General features: G+C 44.2%; 4 protein-coding genes across 4 annotated transcripts; 2 read left to right on the top strand and 2 right to left on the bottom strand.

Annotated features, from left to right (window-relative positions):
* Positions 1–967: 967 nt before the first annotated feature.
* LOC100838212 lies at positions 968–10,379 on the bottom strand. Its single transcript, XM_003557786.4, has 14 exons — positions 10,128–10,379; positions 9,192–9,273; positions 8,042–8,145; positions 7,617–7,743; positions 6,776–6,870; positions 6,503–6,626; positions 5,148–5,228; positions 4,220–4,318; positions 3,971–4,126; positions 3,842–3,896; positions 3,690–3,757; positions 3,497–3,541; positions 2,654–2,821; positions 968–1,755 (listed from the first exon to the last, which is right to left on the bottom strand). Exons 1-14 carry the CDS (start codon positions 10,163–10,165, stop codon positions 1,276–1,278), a joined length of 1,722 nt encoding a protein of 573 aa, XP_003557834.1. The 5' UTR covers positions 10,166–10,379; the 3' UTR covers positions 968–1,275.
* A 6,512-nt stretch (positions 10,380–16,891) lies between these two features.
* On the top strand, positions 16,892–20,983 carry LOC106865923. The gene is made up of 3 exons (XM_014897859.2): positions 16,892–16,938; positions 17,052–17,235; positions 17,772–20,983. The coding sequence occupies exons 2-3, from the start codon at positions 17,143–17,145 to the stop codon at positions 18,357–18,359; spliced, it is 681 nt and encodes a 226-aa protein (XP_014753345.2). The 5' UTR covers positions 16,892–16,938; positions 17,052–17,142; the 3' UTR covers positions 18,360–20,983.
* Positions 19,038–19,646, top strand: LOC106865701. Its single transcript, XM_014896324.1, has one exon. The coding sequence runs from the start codon at positions 19,038–19,040 to the stop codon at positions 19,644–19,646; it is 609 nt and encodes a 202-aa protein (XP_014751810.1).
* Positions 19,651–23,809, bottom strand: LOC104581774. Its single transcript, XM_010230296.3, has 2 exons — positions 22,995–23,809; positions 19,651–22,716 (listed from the first exon to the last, which is right to left on the bottom strand). Exons 1-2 carry the CDS (start codon positions 23,781–23,783, stop codon positions 22,459–22,461), a joined length of 1,047 nt encoding a protein of 348 aa, XP_010228598.1. The 5' UTR covers positions 23,784–23,809; the 3' UTR covers positions 19,651–22,458.
* Between the last annotated feature and the right edge of the window lie 738 nt (positions 23,810–24,547).

Genomic DNA, 24,547 nt, shown 5'->3' with positions numbered 1-24,547 from the left:
TCTTCATCTTGAGAATCTTCTTCCACATCATGATTGTGCCTTGGAGTTTTTTTATGTTTTTTTTATTGTAGCCTTGTTTTTCATTTCTTTGGTTTCTCTTTGTGTTGCATACCATGAATTGGAGTTCAAATCTCAATACAACATTTTCTACACGTGATACTAAAATAATTAAAAAAAATGTACTCCCTCCATCCCGAATTAATTAACTGACAAATCCACCCGCAGTTAATTCGGAACAAAAGAAGTAATTAATATCAAACAGTGTACACCCATATAACGTCAGTTAATTCGGAACGGATGGAGTAATTAATATCAAACAGTGTACACTCATAAGATACACTGCCCTTTGTCACATGCTAGTTGAACCTAGTAAAATAACTCTAGACTGCTTCTACCTCATTTCACTCTCAACTTACTGCTACATGCCCCCTCCATTCCTAAATATAGGATGTTCTAGTTTTGTTACAAGTCAAATTTGTTGTAGTTTGATCAAGTTTATAAAAAAATCTATCAACATTTGCAACTTTAAATTAGTTTGTTCAAATCCGTTATGATATCTATCTTCACAGTATACTTAATCAAACTTGAATAAGTTTGACTCAGGACAACACTAGAACATCTTATATACTCCCTCCGTCCCATATCAAGTGCCGAAATATTACATGTATCTAAACGCTTTTTAGATATAGATGCATTCATATTTGGAAAAAATTTGAATCACTTAATATGAGACGGAGGAAGTATTTAAAATGGAGGTATTTCTTCTTGCAGAACTATCTGTTCTATCCCGAAAGAGCTGAAACAAAATAGAATTCCCTGAAATCTTTCGAGTGCAAATGCAGATCCTCTCTTGCTGTCTTTTGACGCAGCTTTAGCAGCAAGATTTACCAGTCATGTACCAACGCTGTCAAAACCTCAAATAAAGACCAGGGATGTGATTCATAGTTTCACCGCAATGGATGTATAATTATTCGATGAAAAGATGAACTCCTTCAGAGTCTTCAACATAATGCAAGAAATAAAAGGCTTTCCCTACAATGCATCAACATATTTCCAAGAAACACGAGCCAGCCAAAAGAAGCCAAGTAGTGTCGTAGATATGGTACACAGTCAATGGGATCGCTACCTTTCCTAGTTTTATATACACAAACACACTAAATCAACTTGTACAGTATATCCTTTCCCTTTTCATTTTACAGGTAAAACCAATCAAGCCTATATTAACACAGTAACATGTATTGTCAACATCGTGCCACTGTAAATATATTGCTTCTCTCAGTCATTATTCTTGAAGAAGGAACCCCATTTAGTTAATCCATCCATCAGGCTGCTTGTCCGGCTCTTCTGTACAACAAGGGTTGCTCTTGTGCCATCCTCTCCATTTGAGTTCTGCATCGATTTTTGGGAATCTCCCGAGCCAGATTTTCCATTGATAGCCTTTGTTGAGCCGTTGGACTCTGATGTGCCAGAACCAGTTACAGAAACCGCATCACTTGCAGTGCAGCCATCTGCACTTTGCGCTTCAGCTGCCTTTGTAACACCGTTGCAGGGTGCTACATCCTTACCAGGAACATCGCTCACACGCATAGAGATGGAGGGTGCATCTGTCTCCAATGCTGATGCATCAGTTGCTTGATTGCAATCTTTTGCTACGTTATTTTCTTCGCACCCAGCATTAGGTGCAACCGCTTGTGTGTTTTTTGTATTTGACTTATCCATATCCTTCAGAGACTCAAGAATTGCTTGCATTAGCATCTGCAGTTCAGTACAACAGAAAGATTCACCACTGACCTTAGAAACATCATCAAAACATAAAGGCCAGAAAGTACATGAACATTCAACACAGAGCAGCGAACACCCTAATAATCTATTATATAATTAAAACAGAAGGACAAAAGGCCACCACATTCGTCCACATAGGCTACATAATCTCCACCATTAATCAATTTGCGTCCAGATTATAACTGCCCAGATCTGAAGATTAAAAGAACAAGATATTCGGATAGAAGTACACGTATATATAACCGTGACACCTTAGGAAGGAAACCAATAAAAAGTTTAATGGAGATAGAATCAAACTTTACTGCAACAAAAATCTATATTGAGTCTAGCCACACAAACACGCAAGTCACCCAGCTAGTTCTTAGAACATTAGTTTGCATAGCTACATGCTCACTATATGGCAGGCCCTACTGCAGAAACAGAACACAAAATCAAGCATTATCACAGCCTGCTTGCTCATGCCTACAGGAGTTGGCATCCCTGTTTAAAGTCTGAATGTCAATTTGCACTAATAAAATCCTTACTTGTAAGAGGTATATTGTCATAAGCTTTAATCAAATATTAGTTGGCGAACACGTTATGTTCAGTTCAGCTACAGAAAAAAATGGTAATGCCACAATAAACTAATTTTTATAAGCCATCAATCCTATCAGCTCAAGATATTCAGCCATAACAACCATTGTTTTCCAATCTGACAAACTTGCCCTCAACCCGAGATCGAGACATCTACCTCTAGATCATACCTTTTTTAACCTCTGTTACACAGTTTGAAATGGTTTTGCGTGTCAAACTCTATAAAGGTCTTAAGAAACAACAAGTGTCAATATGAAGTCATAATGAGAACTTGGAAGAATGTCAAGGCATATCTTACTCTATCTTCGTCTTCCTCAGTGTAAGGCATGTCTGATAAGCTATCAAACGAGTATTCCACATACTCGCCATCATCAGAGGTTGGAGTGAGCATCCTTCCGTTGCGGCCATTGGGAGGAGTCGCAGTAGATGCACTAGCTGAGGAGGGACCAACATCACTATCCGTTACCTGTTCAAACAGGAATCAGAATGTGTTTGGCATTGCAATGCCACTTCTATCATGATGAAAGGATTATGAAGGGGAGAGACCAGCTCCTATTAAATCACACAGCAATACACTAAGGTTATGTTTGGCATTGCAGTGCATTATGATAATCCAGCTTTTCCAACAAGCTTTTGCCTATTCTATCCTTTTGGTTAGCCCCCTTTTTCCTGGCCTTTTCTGCGTCTAATTATAAAATAAGTTAGCAACCGGAGAATGAGCCTAAACCCCACCGACCCGTATCCTCTCCCACACAGCCACCCCTGCCCTTGCACTTGCTGGCACTTCCATCCACCTCCTCAACCCTTCTCTGTTTTGTGGTGCCGACACCATAATCTGCCTCTCATGTCCTCCGCATAAAACCTACTCCGTATATTTTTTATGTAACAATCCCGAATACTCAACTGTGATTATTTTGAAGTCACTCTATGCCTTAGACCACATGGCAGCTCTATGCCTTAGATAGTTTTTGGAATACCAGTCTGAGCTAGTATGATGGTTACTGGTGGTCACAGGTCATGTGCTTGTAACTTTGAAATAGCAAAGTTAGTCGAGCAGTGCATGATCGGGTAGAAAAATTCAGTTTTATGGAAGAAAAAATAAATTCTGATCCTAAATGGTGGAAATAGCATAAAATGACACCTCAATTCTGTCACCCCTGTTTTCTGTTGTGGCACCAGATGGGACCTGTAAACAATTTTAAAAAATGGGACTGAGTTTGCTATTCCACAAAAGAGGTAACACTTCTGGGTCAAACACTGTAAACTGTTTTTCCTAAAAAAAACACTGTAAACTGTTTGATGATATTTGGATATCCACTTCAATATTATTCTACCTCCATTCTACTCATGAGCCTTCTAGAACGCAACTGCGCAATGGCATCTTCTGTGGTAGTTGCAGGGGCTGTCCAAGGACGAATCACGCAGAAGTTACTTAGCGTGATTGGTGTACCAAACATAAGTGCAGATCAAGGTTTGCAAATCATACCTGTTGGTGACTGAGCAAGCCTATACTCTATATCATGTTCTGTATCCCAATGACCCTGCTAGCAGAACCTAACATTAAGTAAAGTCAAAACATTTCAATCAACTGTGAAGGAATATCAATCTGTACTACCTGACCAAGGCTGCCATGTGGTGTCAGGAAATAATGATCGCCAGGGACATCAGGAGGATTTAGCACATTATGGAAAAATATAGTGATAGAGTCAAAGTAAAATTGTGGACGGGGTGAATTGTGGTCACCATCAAATTTTATAATGTTTTTGTCTCCCTGCAGATATATTTGGATCAACCATATATTACTATCTTGACAGAAAAATTAAGTCAATTATGACCCATATTGAATGTAAAGGTAGAAACTTACAACATATGATTCATAGATTTTGTCTGAATGATGGGGCAGTATAAAATCGTCCTCCGTCGCGTGTCCAAACAAAGCAGGAACAAAACATCGCTTTGCTACCTGCAAGGCTATATTTTAGATACTAAATATGTACTATCATGCTGTAAAAACAGAATCACATACTACCTCCGTCCAACAAAAGATGTCTCAAGTTTGTCAAAATTTGGATGCATCTAGACATTACTTAGCGTATAGATGCATTCAAATTTAGTCAAAGTTGAGACATCCTTTGTTGGACGGAGGGAGTATAAGTTTTCAAAAGAGTTGCAGCGTAATTCAATAAGCTTGCATGGTGCAGTTGGCAGTTGGAGTGAGAAAATGCATCTACACCCTAAAGTGAAAAGGCCCGCATGATTTCCCAGCTTCTTAATCCTTATCCAGGTTTTTGCTCTTGTTTTACTAAGGGTGCAATGGAGACCGAACTCGTGTATGAAATCCTACCTAGCATTCTCAGCTGCACTATATTTATAGGAAAACACACAAAAAATGGTTTGTGAAATCTCCAAGCACCTAATGTTAACTAACATCATATGCATTGCTTCGAGAAAGTGTTTACCGAGCTTCCTCCCCGGAAGAACAAACAACAAACAAACATAGAACTCAATATCCAGTGAGTTCAAGCAAAGAAATATGGTAGTGCATTGCAATGAACCAAATAGAAAAAGGGGGTCAGGTCGTAAATATAGTCATAATAAATGATGATATGATGTAGGAAAATTTAGTGGCAGGTAAATCGTTTTTAAGAAGTTGAGCTTTTAGAAAGGCAAGTAAAAAACTATCCATCATGGGTAAAATGCTTCGTAAAACTGCGTAAATTTTACTAGATCTGGCCCATAATCCTAAAAAATATCAATATTTCGAATAACATGAGGTTAGAGTGGCAACAAACCTGAATGGTATCAAGATCCATGATGTCAAAGCTGGCTTTTCTCTTGACAATCTTCCGCATGTGCTGTATTGCAAGTTTGACCTAAAGGACAAACATAAGCTACATAATAAGTAACATGGAACTTCCCATGTGTAAGTATGCATCTCAAAGCTAAGTATATGAGCAAATATAGAACAAAAGAATCTAACAGAACACGCGTCAAGCCATCAACTCATGTGCAACTGTAATGACAAAAACCAGTGGCCACAGACTCTTATTTGGCAGTCACTGGTGCACAGGAAGTCATGCATCTGAACTAAATGTAGTCAGTCATCACACATCATGGGAACTAACAGTAGTTGGTACTCCCTCCGTTTTATAATGCAAGGCGTATATTTTTTTGCACGAATATCAACACGCCGACTAGATGAACGGCATAACGAGTAAGCAAGTGTTTTATGCTGAGCGCACGCAACTACCTGCGCCCGTGCATGCAGCCTGGTCAATTCCCAACTCTCATGAAAGAAACTGCCCCTTAATTACTTCCTTGCATGGTGCAACCACCAAAAGAAAATGTTGATTTTTCCTCGGTGCATGCACTGCTGGGCTGCAATTTTCTCCATGCTGGACTGGTGCATGCAGTGCGCCTTACATTTTGGAACTCAGGAGGAAATTTTATGCGCCTTATATAAAAAAAAGGAGGGAGTACAAGGCAGGAAAAATAGCCTCTTAGATTAGTACAAAGGCAGTGCATGGCTCCAGATTCCAGTTGAATCTTTCAGTAGTTATGCTCTCTCATAGAGGTGGTAGGGTGGGTTGTTGTGTATGAAGTAGCAAACAAATCGCAATAGCACCATGCGAAAGCGCAAGCTTGTATCAACTACACTAGTCCCTGGGCTAACAACTGCATATCCACGTTATTAGTAACATGTTATGTGTGTGGCTATATTAGGCAGTAGTCAAATAAATAAAGCATATTATTTAAATAAGAAATTAGAGATAGAGTTAGAGATAAGATCCTCTTTTGAGGGTCAAAAATTTCCCCATATATATGGAACGCCTGCATGTACCAATCAAATAAAGAATACTCCCTCCGTTCCATAATTCTTGTCTCAAATTTGCCCAAAAGTGTATGTATCTATTCCTAAAAACCGTCTAGGTACATGTAATATTTCGACAAGAATTATGGAACAGACGGAGTAGTTTTTATCAATCTCTCCTCTCCCATTTGTCATCCCTAAACTATGTTCTACTCAATCACCTATGTTGTGCCGTCCGGCTATCCGCATGGCAGTAGACGGTAGTTATCCCGTAAGCATCCAAGGATGCTTGCATAACAAGTGATAACTGACAAGTCACCATGAAATCATGCTTACCGTGAATTTAGGTAAGGGATATTTGTAGGTATCAACTAGTTCCATCATCAAGTCAACCAGGTTAGAGAATGGACTATCGAGAACCATTCCAGCAATTGAAGGATCCTCCGCCCCATACATTAGACTGAAAAAAGATAAGAGTACAAACATCTAAATGAGGACCAAATTAGAGTGCTTAGGCACATGGACACAGCGTGCATGAGCATAATATTGTAATTTACTTATTTGCAATCACTATAGTGAAAATGAAGATCCATCAACATAAAAACATACCTTGTGACTGCACCCATTGAGCGGCCCCACAAGCCAATGCAAGATATGTTCCCATCTGTACGCAAATAGTTAACAACAGCTTTCAGATCTTCTCTCTGTAAAAAGGAGAGAGATGTCATCAGCCATGAGCTCTTCAAAAGCAATAAATAATTTAGTTGGGCACCTAGTAGGAAACTAAGGCGTTGATGGCCCAGAGCAGAAGAAACAGATGAAAGGACAGCAGAGGAATAATGGGCAGAAAGGAGCATTTCCAATCAGCCAAATGTGACGGATGAAAGGACAGCGGAGGAATAATGGGCAGAAAGGAGCATTTTCCAATCAGTCAAATGTGGAAACAAATTATCTCGCTGGAAGAGGTTTAGCTTTGCCTCAGAAAAAAGGTTTAGCTTTGATTAATCTTCTACAAGAAGTTTCAGATTTCACTAACCATTCATTTGCCAGTTACTCATTCCTTTTTAGTTTCTAAGGCACACACGTGTTCCTAGATCATCAATTTGAAAAGTGAAATATGAGTTATATGCCACAAAAAGTATACCATTAGAAACTTCTTTCGAATATGAATTCAGTGGTATATTTTGTGTACAATATAACTCATATTTCGTTGGTCAAAATTGATGATCTAGGCATACGCATGTGCCTTATAAACTGAAAAGGAGGGATTATGATCCTTCTCTGAATTATCTATTTCTGGTAAATACATACCCATTTATTCTGTGTTATTTATTTCCCAATTTACCATTAGTATTTTAACTAATTTTAAATGCAAGACCTATACACGCAAACAAAAGGTTCCAAAAACAACATGTTCCATTTTTATCTTCTTTCGCAAAGACAAACTCACTTCATTCCAGCCTAAAGTGACATGCTCTCCTTCGGAGATTCCAGACCCTGAAAAGTCCAGTGTAAAGACTGTAATATTTGTTGGTAGAAGAATAATAGCAGCTTCACTAGCATCAGCTCTGCATCCACTGGAAAATAAATAACGCACATCAATTAGTCCTACCAAAAAACAACAGTACAGAATATCTTAGCAAGTACTCCCTCCGTCCCATATTAAGTGACTTTCTATTACATGTATCTAGACATATTTTAGTATATAGATACGTCCATATTTAGACAAATTTGAGTCACTTAATATGGGACGGAGGGAGTATATGCAAGGACTAGAGGTGTACTTTATTAACTTGATTTGGAAAGGCATTTCGCCAAAACTGAAAAACCAACCTATATTAAGCAAAAACAGATTATGTGTACATATACCCCTACCTGTTTCCATGACAGTATATAACACAAGGAAGTGGTTTTCCTTCAGGCATCACAACAGGCATGTAGTGGCTGCACTGCAATTTCTTGCCCTGGCCATTTATGACCTGGAAAAAGAGAGTGCACATATTAAGTTATGTAGACCACAGTGAACCAAAAAAGAAACCCATGTTAACCTGCCAAGCTTGAAGGCCTTGTTCATTATGTGTAATATACTAGTACATGCTATCATCCAATAAAACGGCGAAAAAGTTTGCAAATCAATTTCAGCGTAACTATTATTACGGTTGATCATGAAAAAAAAATTACTGCAAGAGCCAAGATGGCAATACAAAATTACAAAAAGGTGGGAAGGATGTGATGAGACATAACTCACAAAGTGAATAGATACTGTTATTCTCATATACAATTCTTATTCATCATATTATATGCCTAGCATTAAATATGCACGTTTCAAATCTGTCATCTTAAAATTAAAAGTAGGAAATAGCCGTTCACAGAATCTGAATGCATAGCCCAATTAGAGACAAGTGATAGCCAATTTACTGATTACACAGAATTTCATTATCAAAGGACGTGAAATAATCAACTAAAAGAGTAGGTCAGTAGCTAAGGTGGTTCTTATTGGCGTATCAGCAAGAAGATCAGATGGTTATCTATATGTTTATCTGATATGTTCTATAAATTATACTGTATGAATCCATAGCTCTTCTAGATTCCATAAACTTGTATGTACAGATTACCATGGGCGTCCAATTGTCCATATCTAGAGGACCAGATCTGGTGTTCGCTTAGCAGATTTTGGCTGTTTATCCACTGCATCCAATTTGCCTTATTAAGAATTGATCCTGCTTTCCTTTTAAAATGATTTCAAATCTGATACTGTATAAAATGATGTCTATGCTATCATTAGGTTTCATGCCATTGAAAATAGAGGCAAACTTTCCAAATTTTGATGCAGAGGCCGTGGCCAACAGGTTGATGTTAAGTTTCCATGACAATGGTAAGTTGTAACTAGTATTGCTATTTCTTTTTGTTTAACGTGTATCCCAAAAAAGAAGTATATAGCAGCACAAAGGAATTGGAAATAGATGAGGTTTTCAGATTGCTCTTAATCTGTTATCATCATTGTATCACAGAAAAAAAAATTAACCTCCAAGTCCTTCCTCTGGAACCATCTTCCCTTCAGCATAAACTCCTGCTCCAGTAGATCATCGTCTGGACTGTAGTCAGCTCTGCAATGCAATAAAATATCAAATAGGTTAACAGAGTCACGGCCATAGAGTTCAAGAGTTACCCAGGGAGCATAGCAGCTTATGTTCATCTAACAAATAGTTACTTGTCTGCTCTTGGTAACGGGAACTCCCGGAATTTCACATTCTTTTATGAGATCTCTTCTTTTAACGTACAATTTGAGGGAATAGAGTAGCTTGCTGAGGTGGAACAGAATCACTACTTAAGAAAGTAAAAATGGTGAGATTGAACAAATGCCAGTCATAATTTCGTGCACGCAGCCTCACAACATTTTGAGTCGGGAAGGTTCGTTTGTAACTTAAGATTTGACATGGAAACAAGCATCGTGCCAACCAGTTCAATGGCGAGAATGTCAGCCTCGCACCTTCTTCTTTCGTTCACTCGTTATGGTAAGTACAGATTAAGTTTGTGACTGGATTTAGGAAACCAGCCAAAAAACGATAAGCAGACCATTACTTCATAAGACTGGTCTTCAATCAGAAGAAACAGAAACCGCCGAGCTCAGCTAACCGTTTTCTTTAGGACAGGAGCTCAGATAACCAATTGTAAGCTGAACTCGATTAGAAACCCAAGCATTCAGATAAACTTCCCGACCCACAATTGTAAGCTGACTTTCACGAACCGAACTGCAAATCCCATCTGTATAACTGGCGTAATCCAGAAACCAACAACGAATCTTCCAGAATTACGCGACCGGGTGAAGCAAGCAAATCGGCCACGCGAATCCAGCGAACAGAACCTAGGAACCTCGAGCCCACGCGGCCCAGATCCAAACCAGCACCAACAGAATCAGGGCAACGGGACGGGGGGGTCGGAAGCCAACAAAGGAGCTCACCTTGGCGGGCGGATGATGAAATTCACGAGCTGGTCCATCGGAGAGAGTGAGAGAAGAAGGACGAATCTCGGCGAAGAGGGGGCAGGAGATTTGGGGATTGGATGCGCGAAGCAAAGCAGGCAACTGCTCCCTCCCTCCCGTCCCTCTCTCTCTCTTCTCTCGCTCGCTGGCCTTTGCTCCCTCCCTCCTCTCTGATCGCTTCTGATTTCTCCCACCTTTTCTCCTCTCCCCGTCTTCCTTTTTAATTGATGGTAAATTGGTTGGGTACCTTGCGTAGTTGTCTTCCCCTATTCCGGCCTGGACACGCGAGACGACAACGAAGCCGATGAATGGATAGCGATTTTATGCTTTCAACCCTCTGTTCATTTATTATTACTATATAAACCACGCTTTCCTGTCCACATCTGTAATCACCGTAGACTTTATAGTCTGTACACGAGTACTACTTATGTTATTTTCCACGTTACATTTAGGGAGTTATAAAATGCTTATCGGTAGTATGTTTCGGTGATATGGCACGTAAAAAAAGGACATGGTTATTTTCCACGAAAATTTTGTTTGCACATCTGGGTGGGCATGATGCTACTAGGAACAAATGATAAGATGCAATCGAATACAAAAAGATATGAATAATAAAGGGCCAAATGACATCATCCAAACAATAAAGTAGGACCAATTTTGATATACGTGAAGATTAACAACTTTAGGGAAACAGGAAAAGAAAAGTTTTGGGAACTTGCATATTCGCAATTCTTAGAAAGAACTACATATTCCCTCCGATCCATAAAAAGTGTCGCCCATTTAGTACAAAATTTGTACTAACTTAGTACAAAATGAACGACACTTTTTATGAATCGGAGGAAGTACATATCATGGAAATATGTATACTTGGTGAAATGTTTACATACACGCTCAGTGAAAAGTCTTGGGAGATAAAACATTGAATTGCAAGGAGCCACCAAAAGAAGTTGCTTGTGAACTGCAACACATGACTTTGATGCTGATGTGGACACTTTGCATTAATTTGGAGGTTGCAAACAAAATGCATTTTAGTAATGATCAACTTTATAGCTATTATATTTGGTGAAATATTTTCATACTATGAAAGTAAAAAGTCCTGGGAGATAAAAAAAAAGTTGAGCCGCAAGGCCTACCAAAATGAATTACTTGTGGCCTACAAAACATGACGTGGGTGGTGATGTGGATGAGGATGAGGATGTGGATGTGGACACTTTGCATCTATTAAATGCATTTTAGTGGGGATCAACTTTAAGATATTATAGATGACGAGCAAAAACAAGGTTATATGCAGATTAAGGGTTTCCTCCCCTTGTCCATCTCTGTCGGCTGGGCATTTGCTTCCTCCTATTTCTCTCACTCGTTACCTAGCCGACATATAAGCTATGTCGTTGAACAAAGAACACAAACCAATGTACATCAAATTACTACCACTAAGACTACCAACATATAAATTTTCAAATTGTATGTTTTCGATGTTACATTTTTTTCCTACAACTCGGACTAACAAAGGTTGATTTAGAACAACCTGAAATGTATAAAAATAAAAATATTTCATACGTGATGTGGCCCTGATGAGACAACTATATAGAGAGACCAACATAGTGATCGACCTTAGTCAACAACCCATACGCAAACCCCAAGGTGAAATGAGAAAGCAAAAAATTTATATTCTCTCGCTACGCATTAGCAACTTATATAATGCATTTTCCGTAGTTGATAAAGACTTTTTTTGCAACCTGACATAAAAAATTATGATTTTGCTATATCTAAGCCTCACACTTTTTAGTTAGAGATATGTCGATTTCTCTGCCATTGGATATGGTTTGTGTATTAAGATTCGAAACAGACAATTAAAAAAATAAAAATAAAATGACATCTAAATAGTAATCCAACGGGTCTGATCGTCAACTTAGAATTAAACATTTTGCTTAACAATCAGTCGCTCGCCACACCCTGTAAACTATTGAAGGTGCCTTCTGATGGAAAAATCAGTTGCCCAAAACGGCTAAACAGGGAGTAACCCAAAACCGATTAGAATAGCGAAAACCTGGAGGGCTCACGCGAAAAAAACTGGCAAGAGGTGTGCCGGGGATTGGAACCGGTACGAACTGTGCTGATGGGCCACGTGCGGGGCATGATTGCTTCGTTGTAATCGGAATAAAGCTAATCTTGCAAGTAGTAAAGCGTAATGGTGGAGCCCAGCAGCAGCGGCGGAGCGAGCCTAGAGCACGCGCGCCTCGACGACACGAGATAGACGAGGCGGGCGCGCTTCGGCTCGGTGGCCGGGGCAGCGCGGGCCCCGATGGACTGGGAGTGGGAGCGCAACGGGCCCTGATTGGACTGGGAAGGCGCTAGCTTTGTCTGCGCTTTGACCGGCTGCACACGCTGACATGTAGGAGTAGTACGAGCAGTAGGCTTCTGCGGTTTGACCGAGGCGATTGACTCCTCGTTCTTTGGGCCTTCTTTCTCGGGCTTGCGGTGTGTACCCTCCTCCCTCCTGTCCTGGTACTGCAGGCTCCAAAGGCCGAAAAGCCATCGGTGACATGAATGGCAATCAAGCTTGCTGACGGCTCACCTGGTTCTCAACTTTCGCTAAAAAAAACCTGCTTCTCAACGATACTAGGAGTAGTACTGATCCTTATTTTACGGCCTATGATGTCTATGTATGCACTGTATAATACTCTCTACATTTCATAAAAAAATGACATGTACGCATTTCAAGATTTTGCTTTGACCGATAATTAGACTAATAATTTGAGACTTATGTGTTACAAAAATTATATTATTGGATTCGTATTTTAAAAACCTTTCCAACGATATAAAATTTGTAACATATAATCTACATACAATTGGTCTAATCATTGGTCAAAGTTCGACCTCGAAAAACGTGGACGCCATTCTTTGTGAAATAGAGGGAGTATAAATTGTTAATCTTTTTTAAGGACGCAGCGGTCGATCTGAGATTCGATTAGGAGAAAAATAGAGTTGGCACAGTTTATGAGGAAAAGCGGGTCCGAAAACCGATACAATGCACGGCTTATTCAAAAAAAGCCATGCGAAAAACCCTGACAAAGAGAAAACACGAGAACCGAATAAACAAGCCGCTACCGCAAAGATGAATACCCGAACAGGGAATGGCTCCTTGTGCCAGAAGAAGGTAGGCAGAGCTGGGCTTTTTCGACGACCGGAGCCAGAAGAGGTTGCCCCGACGGGAAGTCGCCCTCCCTGGCCAGGACCACATCAAGAAAACTCCGCCGCCAAACGAGGTCTCCAAAGGCAACGCCTCTAAGGAAGACGCGGCGTCCGAGGACGTCGTCGTTACCCGACCCGGAAACCGGATCAGAGCTTTCGCTCGGAGTCACCTCGTTTGCGAAGGGTGGGATGTGGCGGAGCTGCAAAACGACGCCTTCAAGAAGGAAGAGATGTCCGAGGACGCCGTCGATGCTGGGTTTTCACCCGCAACCACCAAACTCACCGCGGACAGGAGCGAATAGAGTCCAATATCTGAGGCTGACCAGAGGCCACCGCACCACAGCGAGCGCCGCCAAAGCTCGCCGAGCGCCACGTGCCAAACCACCACCAGGCATCGGCCAGGGCATCGCAACCGCCCCACGCACCGGAGCAGGCCACGCCATCCTGGCCACACAATCAGTGGAACAGGGCAGCATGGCCAGGCCTAGATCGGGCCCGCAGCATCGCAGACGGCGGCCTCCCTCAGAACCAACACAAGCCGCAGATCGGGCCCGTGCACGCCGGCCACCAGCCGGCCGCGCACGCCAAACCGCAGCCTCGAGCCGCCTCCGTCCCCCTCGAGCCAAGAGCCACGCAGAAGAGCCCCTGCAACCACCATGCGCGGATCCAGGCACACTGGCCCAGATCCGGCCGTCACCAGCAGTGGCCGCACCAGCCCCAGATCTGGAGACACCAATCGCACCACATGCCCCAGATCCGGCACTCCGCCAACCACACCGAGCCGCCACCGCACAGAACTGGGCGCACAAGCCCAGATCTGGCCGAAACCGGCAGCAGCCTGCCTCCCCCGCGCCCCAGGGCCACCGTACCCGCGCCCCGAGCCGTCCCGCCGACGGGCCTGCGCACCGCAAGATCCGGGGCGCCGAGGCTAGATCCGCCGCCGCCTGCCCTTCGCCTCCAGTTGCGGGCCACGCCCCCTGCTGCTCACCGCCCACCGCAAAACGCGAAGCACGCCACCATCTTGCCACTGCCGCGAGGTCCCCTACTCGTGGAGCTCGGACGGGAGCCACCGCCAACCAAAGGACAGGAGCGTCGCCGCCACCGGCTCCGCGCGGGCTTTGCCCAACGGCGGCAAGGAGATGGGAGCGGAGGTGGGGGCTCGGTGGAGTTGGAAGAAAGTCACCGCCCGTGTCGCCTGGGGAGAGAGCGACGCGGGGACCTATGTGGTCATAAATTGTTAAATTTGATGAAAGAGTAGCATCTGTTAGGGTTATGGTTGAACTATACTCTAATTAAACATCGGTTATGTGTTGTTTACGTGCGCTGATTTGACCGGAGGCAATAAGAGAAATATATATTCTACTACTCCGATAAATTTAACTTTGAGGGTTTTATTCGCAAAAATCTTTAATTTTTAGATTTAGGGTATCTGTAAATTTGTAATTAGAACTTCCCGGTGTATATGTGTCGGTATAAACTGCCATCATTTTTAGGAGTATATAAGTTGAACCTATCACCATGATGTCTCATAGTAGAGTTGTCTAGATTGAAAGCTTTGTGCAATTTTTCTATGTATTTGCATATTTCTCCTTCTTTTCATAAAATTTGCGGTACATCTTTCACCTACTGTTTTTTCTAAATAAAAAGAAGAAGCTCGAATGAGTCTTTGCGCCCCCCACCCCCTCCACCAATTTGCCCGTGCACACCATATGCATTTGCATTTCTGTCTGATTGAGGAGAAAAGGCCGACGACTACTGGCCAGAATCTAAGACGAAGATTTTTGCGGTGCTTTCACCTGTTTCCTTTAGTTAACGGGATTTAAGAGATCGGCCTTTCATACCCGGACGAGAGTAAATGTTACTAGTTTATGTTACTTCCCACGATGAATAGCCTTATGGATTGCGTCTTCAACTCGTGGATTTGCACTATCTCATTGGTGAAAAGAGTTGGGAAAACATAAATGGACAACGCTAAGTCCAAACCTTTTACAAGTAGGAGTAGGAAAGAAGATGTTTCTTGATAAAGTTGGACCCGTTAATCTCACTTTCTTGTTTTTATGCTTGTTTGCTTGCTCTTGGAGAATCACACTTAATCCGTGACACATAGTAAAAAAGAAGAAGGGGTGGACGTTTAAGAGAAGATGCCACGTAGGAGCACCGGGAGAGGCCTAACTAAGCTATTGGTTGCTTCCCGCAAGGAAAAAACTCCAGATACTTTTCTAAAAAAAGAAGAAGCTCGAATCAGTCTTTAACACCCCCCCCCCCCCCGCCCGCCGCCCGTGCACTCCATATGCATTTGCATTTTTGTCTGATTGAGGAGAAAAAGCCGGCAACTACTGGCCAGAATCAGAAAAGGAGGTTTTTGCGGTGCTTTCATCTATTTCCTTGTGAAGTTAACGGGATTTAAGAGATCGGCCTTTCATACCCGGGCGGAGGGAGGAAATGTTTTATGTTACTCCCCGTTATGAATAGCATTATGGCTTGTGTCTTCAACTCATGGATTTGCACTATCTCATTGGTCAAAAGAGTTGGGAAAACATAAATGGATAACGGTAAGTCCAAACCTTTTACAAGTAGGAGTAGGAAAGAAGGTGTTTTCTTGATAAAAGTTGGACATGTTAATCTCAGTTTCTTGTTTTTATGCTTGTTTGCTTGCTCTTGGAGAATAACACTTACTCCGTGACACATCGTAAAAAAAAAAGAGGTGGACGTTTAAGAGAAGACGCCACGTAGGAGCACCGTGAGAGGTCTAACTAAGCTATTTGTTGCTTCCCCGCAAGGAAAAAATCTTCAGATACTTACTTCCTTCATTCCATAATTTTTGTCTCAAATTTGGTAAAAAATGGATGCATCTTTTTCTAAAAAGTGTGTAGATACATGTAATATTTCGACAAGAATTATGAAACGGAGAGAATAACATTTATTCCCATACCTAGGCCAAGTTGTTGTGCTCTAGCAAACCGTGTTATTTACTATCAAGATCTTGATCGAAACTTCACTGTCACTAGCGAACAACTTAGAAATTATCAGCACGTTACCAATGGTGTGCCTTTCCTACTTTACTTCCTTCTCATCATCAATCCGATACTAACTATCGTTTTCTGGTAGCCCACACAATTGGGATCTTGTGCCTTATTTCCCCTCACATCAGCAATATGTCCAAGGATCCTCCTATCCCCTTAAGGACAGCGTGTCGTAACTTCACCGCGGATTAGCCCCACCGTCATTTGCCTTTTCTCCTCGACCTTAGGCAAGAGGGATGACACGTGAGGCTGACCCATTCGATCTATCAGCTTTCCTTCATCCTGGCCGCTTCGAGTATCGCGTTGCTCTAACGTCAAAACCCTCCCAATCCATACCCGGAAATCAAGTTCCATTCCAATTGGATGGATCCGACCATTCGCCGCTCGCCTATGCGATGGTTGTGGCATCGCGGTCCACAAATCCTTCATGTTCTCGGGTGCTGCCGCCAAAGCCCTATTCGACTGACCTCATCTGACCAATGTCCAATAGAATTGGACACATTATGTTGAGATTCCTTGAGGCCATAGAAATGCATTCTACTAGATTTTGACAACCCACTCATATCATCCAAATGGTACATCTAGATTATTATTTTCTTAGGATTCAAATTCTATAGATTTTCTATAGAAACCGTGCGATCCAAAAGACATTTAAGTAAGAGAAGTCGAAAAGTTTTTTTTTGTTCAGGAAAAAGGAAACCAAAAGTTGTTTTTTTTAAGAGAAGGGAACCGAAAGGTCTGTTACTCCAGTACTACTAAAGTCGATCGTGCGGTGCGTGATGCAGAGTCCAAACCACGAACTGCGAGGGAGGAGCGCCAAAAGTTGCCCTGCTTCTCTCCCTTTGCCGCCTCTTCCCCTTCCCATCTCCGAGGTAACAACATTTCTTCACCACCAAATTATTCAATTCCATCCATAGTGGCCGTGATTCTCCACCTCTGAGCGCATACGGCATATCCAGATTGTGGTTTCTCGTCTGTGCTCCAAATCCAAATCCAAATCCAAATCCATCGACTGTTTCTAGGGTTTTGTGTCGATAAATCTTACCAAAGAATTGCGTATTTTCCTTCCTCTACTGCCCTTCTCATGCAGATCGACTGAGCCCAAGAGGGCCGATATTTTTTGCCAATAGAAATTACCTGCGGAATTTAACTTCTGACAGCAGCGGATACAGTAGGAGACGATTCTCTAGGGTTACGTGTAAGTTAGCGTTCAATATGCATTTTCTAAGTACTTGCGGTGCCCATGTCATCTTTTTTTTTTTCTGATACTAGTTCTCTGATTTGTTGTTCTAATAATGTTGGTATAACGTACGCAGTAAGGTGCTGTAGATTAAAGTCTCCTGCTTGTTCTTATAAATTTTGTCCTGGTAGGATTTGCTTGACTAATAGTAGTTCTGTATGATACCAGGGTATGGAGGAACCATCATCTCCTGACCAAGGTTTTCGTTTTGGCATCCCATCTGACGGGACTTCAGACACAGATGACAGTGATGTCGAGATGGAGGAGGTTCCGGAAGATCCTTCTCCTAAGGAGCACGATGCTGATAAGGCGATTGATCTCATGAGGTTTGTCTTCAAAGAAGGGCTGGCTTTCCTGGACAATGGGTCTGGAAGATGTCTGACTGAAAGGATGCTTGTGGACATGGGTGGCTTCATGGTCAATAAGATGCTGGAGCAACCTGCTGTTGCCCAGCGAAATGCTCCTTGTCGGATGCGGATGTTTAAGTCTAGCACTTTTGAAACAGAAATGTCGCACGCGTTTGCGAAAGAAGCGAGGAAGGGTATTGCCGAGGAGCTCCAGGGGGATTTCTTTGGGTATTTGTTGATGTGTGTTCCCCGCCTAACACTTGGAAATACTACATGGTTCTTTTCGCACGCTATGTCAACAGCAAGGGAGAGGTTGTGGAGAGGCTTCTTGGGATTGTGCCGGATCCTGATATCTCTGGTCCATCTCTTAAAGAAGCAGTGCATTCGATGCTCTCGGAAGCTGGGGTGAGCTTGCAAAATGTGCGTGGACAGGGCTATGGCCTGGCAGGGTATTCTGAAGGCTTTCAAGGAGTTTTTTAAGCGAGTTAAAATCAATGTTTGATGGTGAAAATGCATCTGCGCACTATGCCCATTCTCATGTCCTCCCGCTGCATTCACTTCTTGTGACTGCTTCCCAAAACCAGTTGCAACTTTACAAGCTTTTCCAAATTCTCGATGTGCTATCCAACCTAATTCAAGTCTCCTCAATTCACTGAAAAGCTGTGCACCCTAATCAAAGAGAGAGGGGTTAATCTGGACAATGATCTTCGGAAGCCTGGTGAAACAAACTGGGGTTCATACCATGAGGCGATAATGAAATTTGCTGCCTATTTCATTCCGTTGTGCGATGCACTTGAATTTGTGGAAGAACAAGTGTCAAGAGGCGATGCAAAACACATGGTCTGGAAGATAAATCAAGGAATGGACTATGACTTCTTCTTTGGCTTGCTCTTGATGCAAGATATCCTGAGTGTGACGAATGAGTTGTCACTGGCCTTGGACAGGGAAGGATGGGGTGTTGAAAACTGTGTGGCTCTTCTCCAGGAGGCAACGAAGCAGCTGCAGGTTATGAGGGATGAGGGCTGGACACCTTTTCTCAACAAAGTCGGCATGTGTTTGCAACGAGAATGATATTTATATGGTCACAATGTGTGAGAAATTAATTCCGCCAAAGAGATCGGAAGGTGCTGAAGCTACAAGGAAGACATACCTGGAACATCACCATCTTGATTTCTTCCAGAAGGTTATCAACAAGCAACTCGAGGAGCTCGAGAGGCGTTTTACCAAGGAAAGCTCAGAGTTAGTTCTCCTCGCAACATATCTGAATCCACGCAATTCTTTCCAAGGTTTTGACAAGGACAAGCTTGTCAAGTTTGCTCGTTTTTATCCATCCGAGTTTTCTGATTCCGACACAGCCACACTCGAGCTGCAACTTCAAGCCTTCATAACTGATGTGCGCTCGGACAACAGATTTCTTGGAATGGACACGCTGAATAGTCTTTATGTGAAGATGGTGGAGACAGGCAAGAACACTGCATATCCACTGGTTTACTTGCTTCTGAAACTCGCGCTCATCCTTCCTGGGACGCCTGCCACTGTGAAGTCTGCCTCTATAGCAATGAAGTTCATAGAGAATACAGTGAGGAAAGAACCATGCAACCAGTGGATCAGTGACTGCCTGCTGCTGTTCCTGGAGCCTGACATATTTGAAAACATCACCAATGATGCCGTGCTTGAATCAGGCTATTGGGTCTAGCATGTTACGAATGAGCAACTTAGATTGATTGAAGTGCCAAAAGGCAAATATACATGTACGTGTGTGGAGGCAAATAAGCAAAGAGACCCTTATACAATGGGCCGGGCATATACAAGAGAAATATACATCTCTAACACCCCCCCTCAAACTCATGGTGGGTTAACAACACTGAGTTTGGATAGAAAGAAACCATGTTGCGCTCTAGTCTGGGCCTTCGTGAAAAAATCTGCCAACTGTAACTCGGAGGGCACATATTGAAGAGCGAGAACCTGATCTTGCATAGCAGTGTGCACAAAAGAGGCATCAACACCTATGTGCTTGGTGAGCTCATGCTTCATCGGATCACGCACAATGCTGATAGCACCTGTACTGTCTGACAAGAGGGGAGTCGGTGTAGTAGAAGAAACACCAAAATCCTCCAGTAACCAACGTAGCCAAGTCACCTCTGCCGTCAAAAAAGCCATGGCTCGCAACTCAGCCTCTGTACTCGAGCGGGAAACCGCGGTCTGTTTCTCCGTCTTCCAAGCAATGAGAGAACCACCAAGAAACACACAATAAGCAGAGAGTGAACGACGATCCGACGGATCACTAGCCCAAGTAGCATCTGAGTAGGCATGGAGCTGGAGCAAGGGAAGAAAAGACGGTGAGAGATCGTGCCACGAAGATATCGTAGTACACGAAGAAGATGACTGTAGTGGACTGAAGTGGGAGCAGAAACAAACTGGCTCAAAATGTGGACAGGATAAGAGATATCTGGACGAGCGACAGCAAGGTAGATTAGGCTCCCAACCAGATGGCGGTAGTGTGATGGATCAGATAAGGGGTCACCATCAGAGGCACGACGCTGAACATTGAGCTCCATAGGAGTCTCAACAGTGCGCTCATCACTAAGAGCGGCACGAGCAAGCAGATCCTGGATATACTTCTCTTGGGAGATGTAGAAGCCATCAGAGGTAGAAGAAACCTCAATCCCAAGAAAATAGCGAAGAGGACCAAGATCAGACATAGGAACTGCTCACGAAGACGAGCCTTAACAAAGGCAATGTACTCAGAGTCATCGCCAGTGATGATCATGTCATCAACATATAGAAGAAGAAGAGTCGCTCACGAGTAGAGGTGTGGACAAACAGAGCAGGATCATGAGTGCTGGGCGAGAAACCAGAAGCAGTCACCACGGAGGCGAAATGCTTAAACCAGGCGCGAGGGGCTTGCTTAAGGCCGTAAAGAGAGCGCCGAAGACGGCATACCATGCCATTAGGGACAGAGTACCTAGGGGGTGGCTGCATATAAACCTCCTCACGCAGCTCACCATTGAGGAAGGCATTGTGAACATCAAGTTGAGACACAGACCAGTGGCGAACGGAGGCCACCGCAAGAAGAGTGCGAACAGTGGTCATATGAGCCACGGGGGCGAAAGTCTCATCATAATCACGACCCTGCTCCTGTTGGAAGCCACGAGCCACAAGACGAGCTTTCTAATGCTCAAGAGAACCATCAGAGCGGGTCTTAATCTTATAGACCCACTTGCACATGATGAGACGAACATGGGGTGGAGGAGAAACCAGATCCCATGTGCCAGTGCGTTCAAGCACAGCAATCTCCTCAGCCATCGCAAGCTGCCACTCGAGGTGAACGACAGCATCCTGATAAGAAGTCGGCTCAAGGACAACCGCAGAAAGACCATAGTTGTTAGGAGAATATCTGTCAGGTGGGGGCGAGGTCGGGCACGAAGATCATGAGTCGACTGAGAGGAGGAAGACGGCACCTCAGAGGTAGACGGCTCGTCAGTAGAATCATCCACAACACGTGAACGACGAGAATAGTAGAAAGGACAGGAGGAAGAGGAGGAATCGCCGGAGAAGGGGAAGATGGGAAAGGTATCAGGGATGAAGGTGGAGAATCAGGCAATGATGGAGGAGAAGAAACTGTGGAGGAGGATGGTGTCGGATTAGCAACATCGAGGTGCGAAGGAGTAGGGACTTGAGGCACGAAGGGAGGTGTGTCAGGAAATGTGAGAAAATATATGTCCTCCAGAACGAAGGTCGAGGAGGATGGACGCGGGTAGAATGGGCGAGACTCATCAAAAGACACATCCCGTGAAATGCGCTTCCAACGAGCAACAGGATCCCAGCACCGATAACCCTTATGCTCATCACTGTAGCCAAGAAAGACACACTCAACAGACTGAGCGATCAGTTTGGTGCGTTCACGAGGGGCTAGGAGAACATAGCAAACACAACCAAACAACCGAAGCACTGAGTAATCAGGAGAACGATCAGAAAGACGCTCCAAAGGAATACCGCCTTGCAGAGCAGCCGAGGGCTGAAGGTTGATGAGATAGGCAGCAGTGGAAACAGCCTTAGCCCAAAAATGAGGCGGAAGAGAGGCAACGATCATCATCGCACGAGCCGTCTCAAGAAGGCGGCGGTGTTTGCGTTCAGACACACCATTTTGGGCATGAGCACCAGGACAAGAGAACTGGGAAAGAGTGCCCTTCTCAATAAGAAAACCACTCAGCATCTGGGAGATATACTCACCAGCAGAGTCTGCACGAAACACACGAATAGGCGTGGAAAATTGAGTGTGAACCATAGCAGCAAAGCGCTTATAGATAGAGAGAACCTCACTTCGAGAAGTCATAAGATAAAGCCAAGTATAGCGAGAAAAGTCATGAATAAAAATAACATAGTAGCGATGGCCCCCTTTCGAAGCAAAGGGAGCAGGACCCCATACATCAGAATGAACTAAGTCAAATGGACGTTGAGACACTGACTCACTAGTAGGATAAGGTAACTGAGTCTGTTTTCCAAGGCTACAACCCTGACACGGTAGAGAGACATCTCCTGAGACAGGCCCGACCTCGACGAACTAAAGACGACAGACGAGAACCACAGAGATGACCGAGTCGATGATGCCACTGCTGGAAGGAAGCGGAAGCGGAAGCAGCAAGAGCATGAGAGCTGGTGGGTGTGGTGGTAGAGGAGGGAACACGAAGCCAGTCGAGCTCCCAGAGCCCCTGAGAGTCATGGTGCCGTGGGCCAGCCCCAACCAGAACCTTCTTGCGACGATCCTGGACAGAACAGGAATCGGTGTCAAGAATAACACGACAACCAGAATCAGTGAGTTGAGCAGCAGAGAATAGGTTCATGGTAAGACGTGGAACATGAGAAACATCAGGAACAGAAAAGGAAGAACTGGAAAGAGTGCCTCGACTAGCAACGGGAAGAGGGGTTCCATCAGCAGTAACAACATGAATAGGAGAATCAAGAGGACGGAGAGAGGACAAAGAAGAAGAATCATAAGACATATGAAAAGAAGCTCCAGAATCCAGAACCCACGGGGATGTACCTGACTGAGCAGACGGTGGCTCCCAGTGCTAGAAGCACCGGTCACAGAGCCTGCAGTGGCCGTCGAAGAAGAGCCAGAAGCAGCCAGCAAACGCTTCAGCTGCACAATGTCCTGTTGAGTGAAGGACATAGTAGAAGGCATCGACGGAGGAGCACGTGACCCAAAAGAAGATGCACGTTCCTTATTGCGCATGTCACGCTGTTTCTTGAAACAATCAGACTCAACGTGGCCAGGCTTCTGACAGTAGTTGCAGTAAGGACGAGGACGAGAGCGGACCGCACCACCGGAAGTAGGACGGCCCTCACCACCAGGAGTGGGCAGAAGCGGCGGAGTACTGTAACGAGAAGACACTGGTGCAGCAGACGGCATAGCAGGAGCCCGAGCAGCAAGTACAGAAGGGACAGCAAGCAAACCAGCACCACGAAGGCGAGTCTCCTCAGCACGAATCTCAGAAAGCACCTCCGAGAGGGGTACACGGCCCCGAGTGAACAACTGAGCACGACGGGCCTCAAACTCTGGACGAAGCCGAGACAAGAACTCATGGATGCGCTGAAACTCCAAGTCTGACCTCATAATCTGGCAGCACGTGCAAGAACCACAAATAGCTGTGCGGAGGGAGTCAAGCTGACGCCAAATAGCAGAACTCTCTGTGTAGAACTCATCAACAGTGGAGTCGCCCTGCTGAAGAGCATGCTCCTGACGAACCATTGATAAGTAGATAGAATCACCAGAGGGTTGATACCGCTGGCGAAGATGAGTCCACATCTCCACAACAGAACCAAGACCCATAAACTCAGAGGCAAACTGAGGGAGAACACTAGCAGTGAGAACGCCGCAGCACGAGCGTCATCATCACACCACTGAGTATAAGCAGCCAGATCATCACGATAGGTGGCAATAGCATCAGAATAGTCCGACACCTGACGATCATAAGTAGCCTCGCAACATCATCAACAGAACTCTTATCAGCCTCAGAAGCATCAGCAGTCAGAACCGGTAACGTCGGCGGAGTAGGAGCCACAGGTGCAACAGGTGTCGGCGGACAGGGTACCTCGCCAGAAAGAACGCCCCAAAGTCGAATGCCACGCATGTGAATGCGCATGAAGGCAACAAACTCAGCATAGTTGGTACCATCAAATGTCACCGGGCAGCGAGGAACAGCAACGTAGCCGCCCGAAGAAGACATTATACCACCTCTGTATCTCCCTTAATTAGCAGCAGCACACGGACGAGCCAGAACAAGATCGGTCTTAAGCAGCAGCAGCAGCAGTGCAGGACCAGGAATTTCGGATAGCACAAGGCGGGCAGGGGAGCCGGATCCCAGGCGGCGGCTGGCGGCAGAAATTGGAGAGCAGGTGGCCCGAATCGGAGCAGGGGCGGCCGGATTGGAGCAGAGGCGGCCGATTTCTGCCGATTCCCGTCGGAATCGAGGCAGCAGCAGAGGGGAGGCAGCCGGATTTGGGGGGAGGCGGCCGGATTTGGGGCAGCAACGCTGGGCAGAGGAGCAGCGTGGAATAGGGGAGGCGAGCAGCGCTGGGCGGAGGAGCAGCGCT

Source organism: Brachypodium distachyon, chromosome 1, assembly GCF_000005505.3.
Source record: "Brachypodium distachyon strain Bd21 chromosome 1, Brachypodium_distachyon_v3.0, whole genome shotgun sequence".
Lineage (NCBI taxonomy): Eukaryota > Viridiplantae > Streptophyta > Magnoliopsida > Poales > Poaceae > Brachypodium > Brachypodium distachyon.
This window is presented reverse-complemented; position numbering and strand designations above follow the sequence as displayed.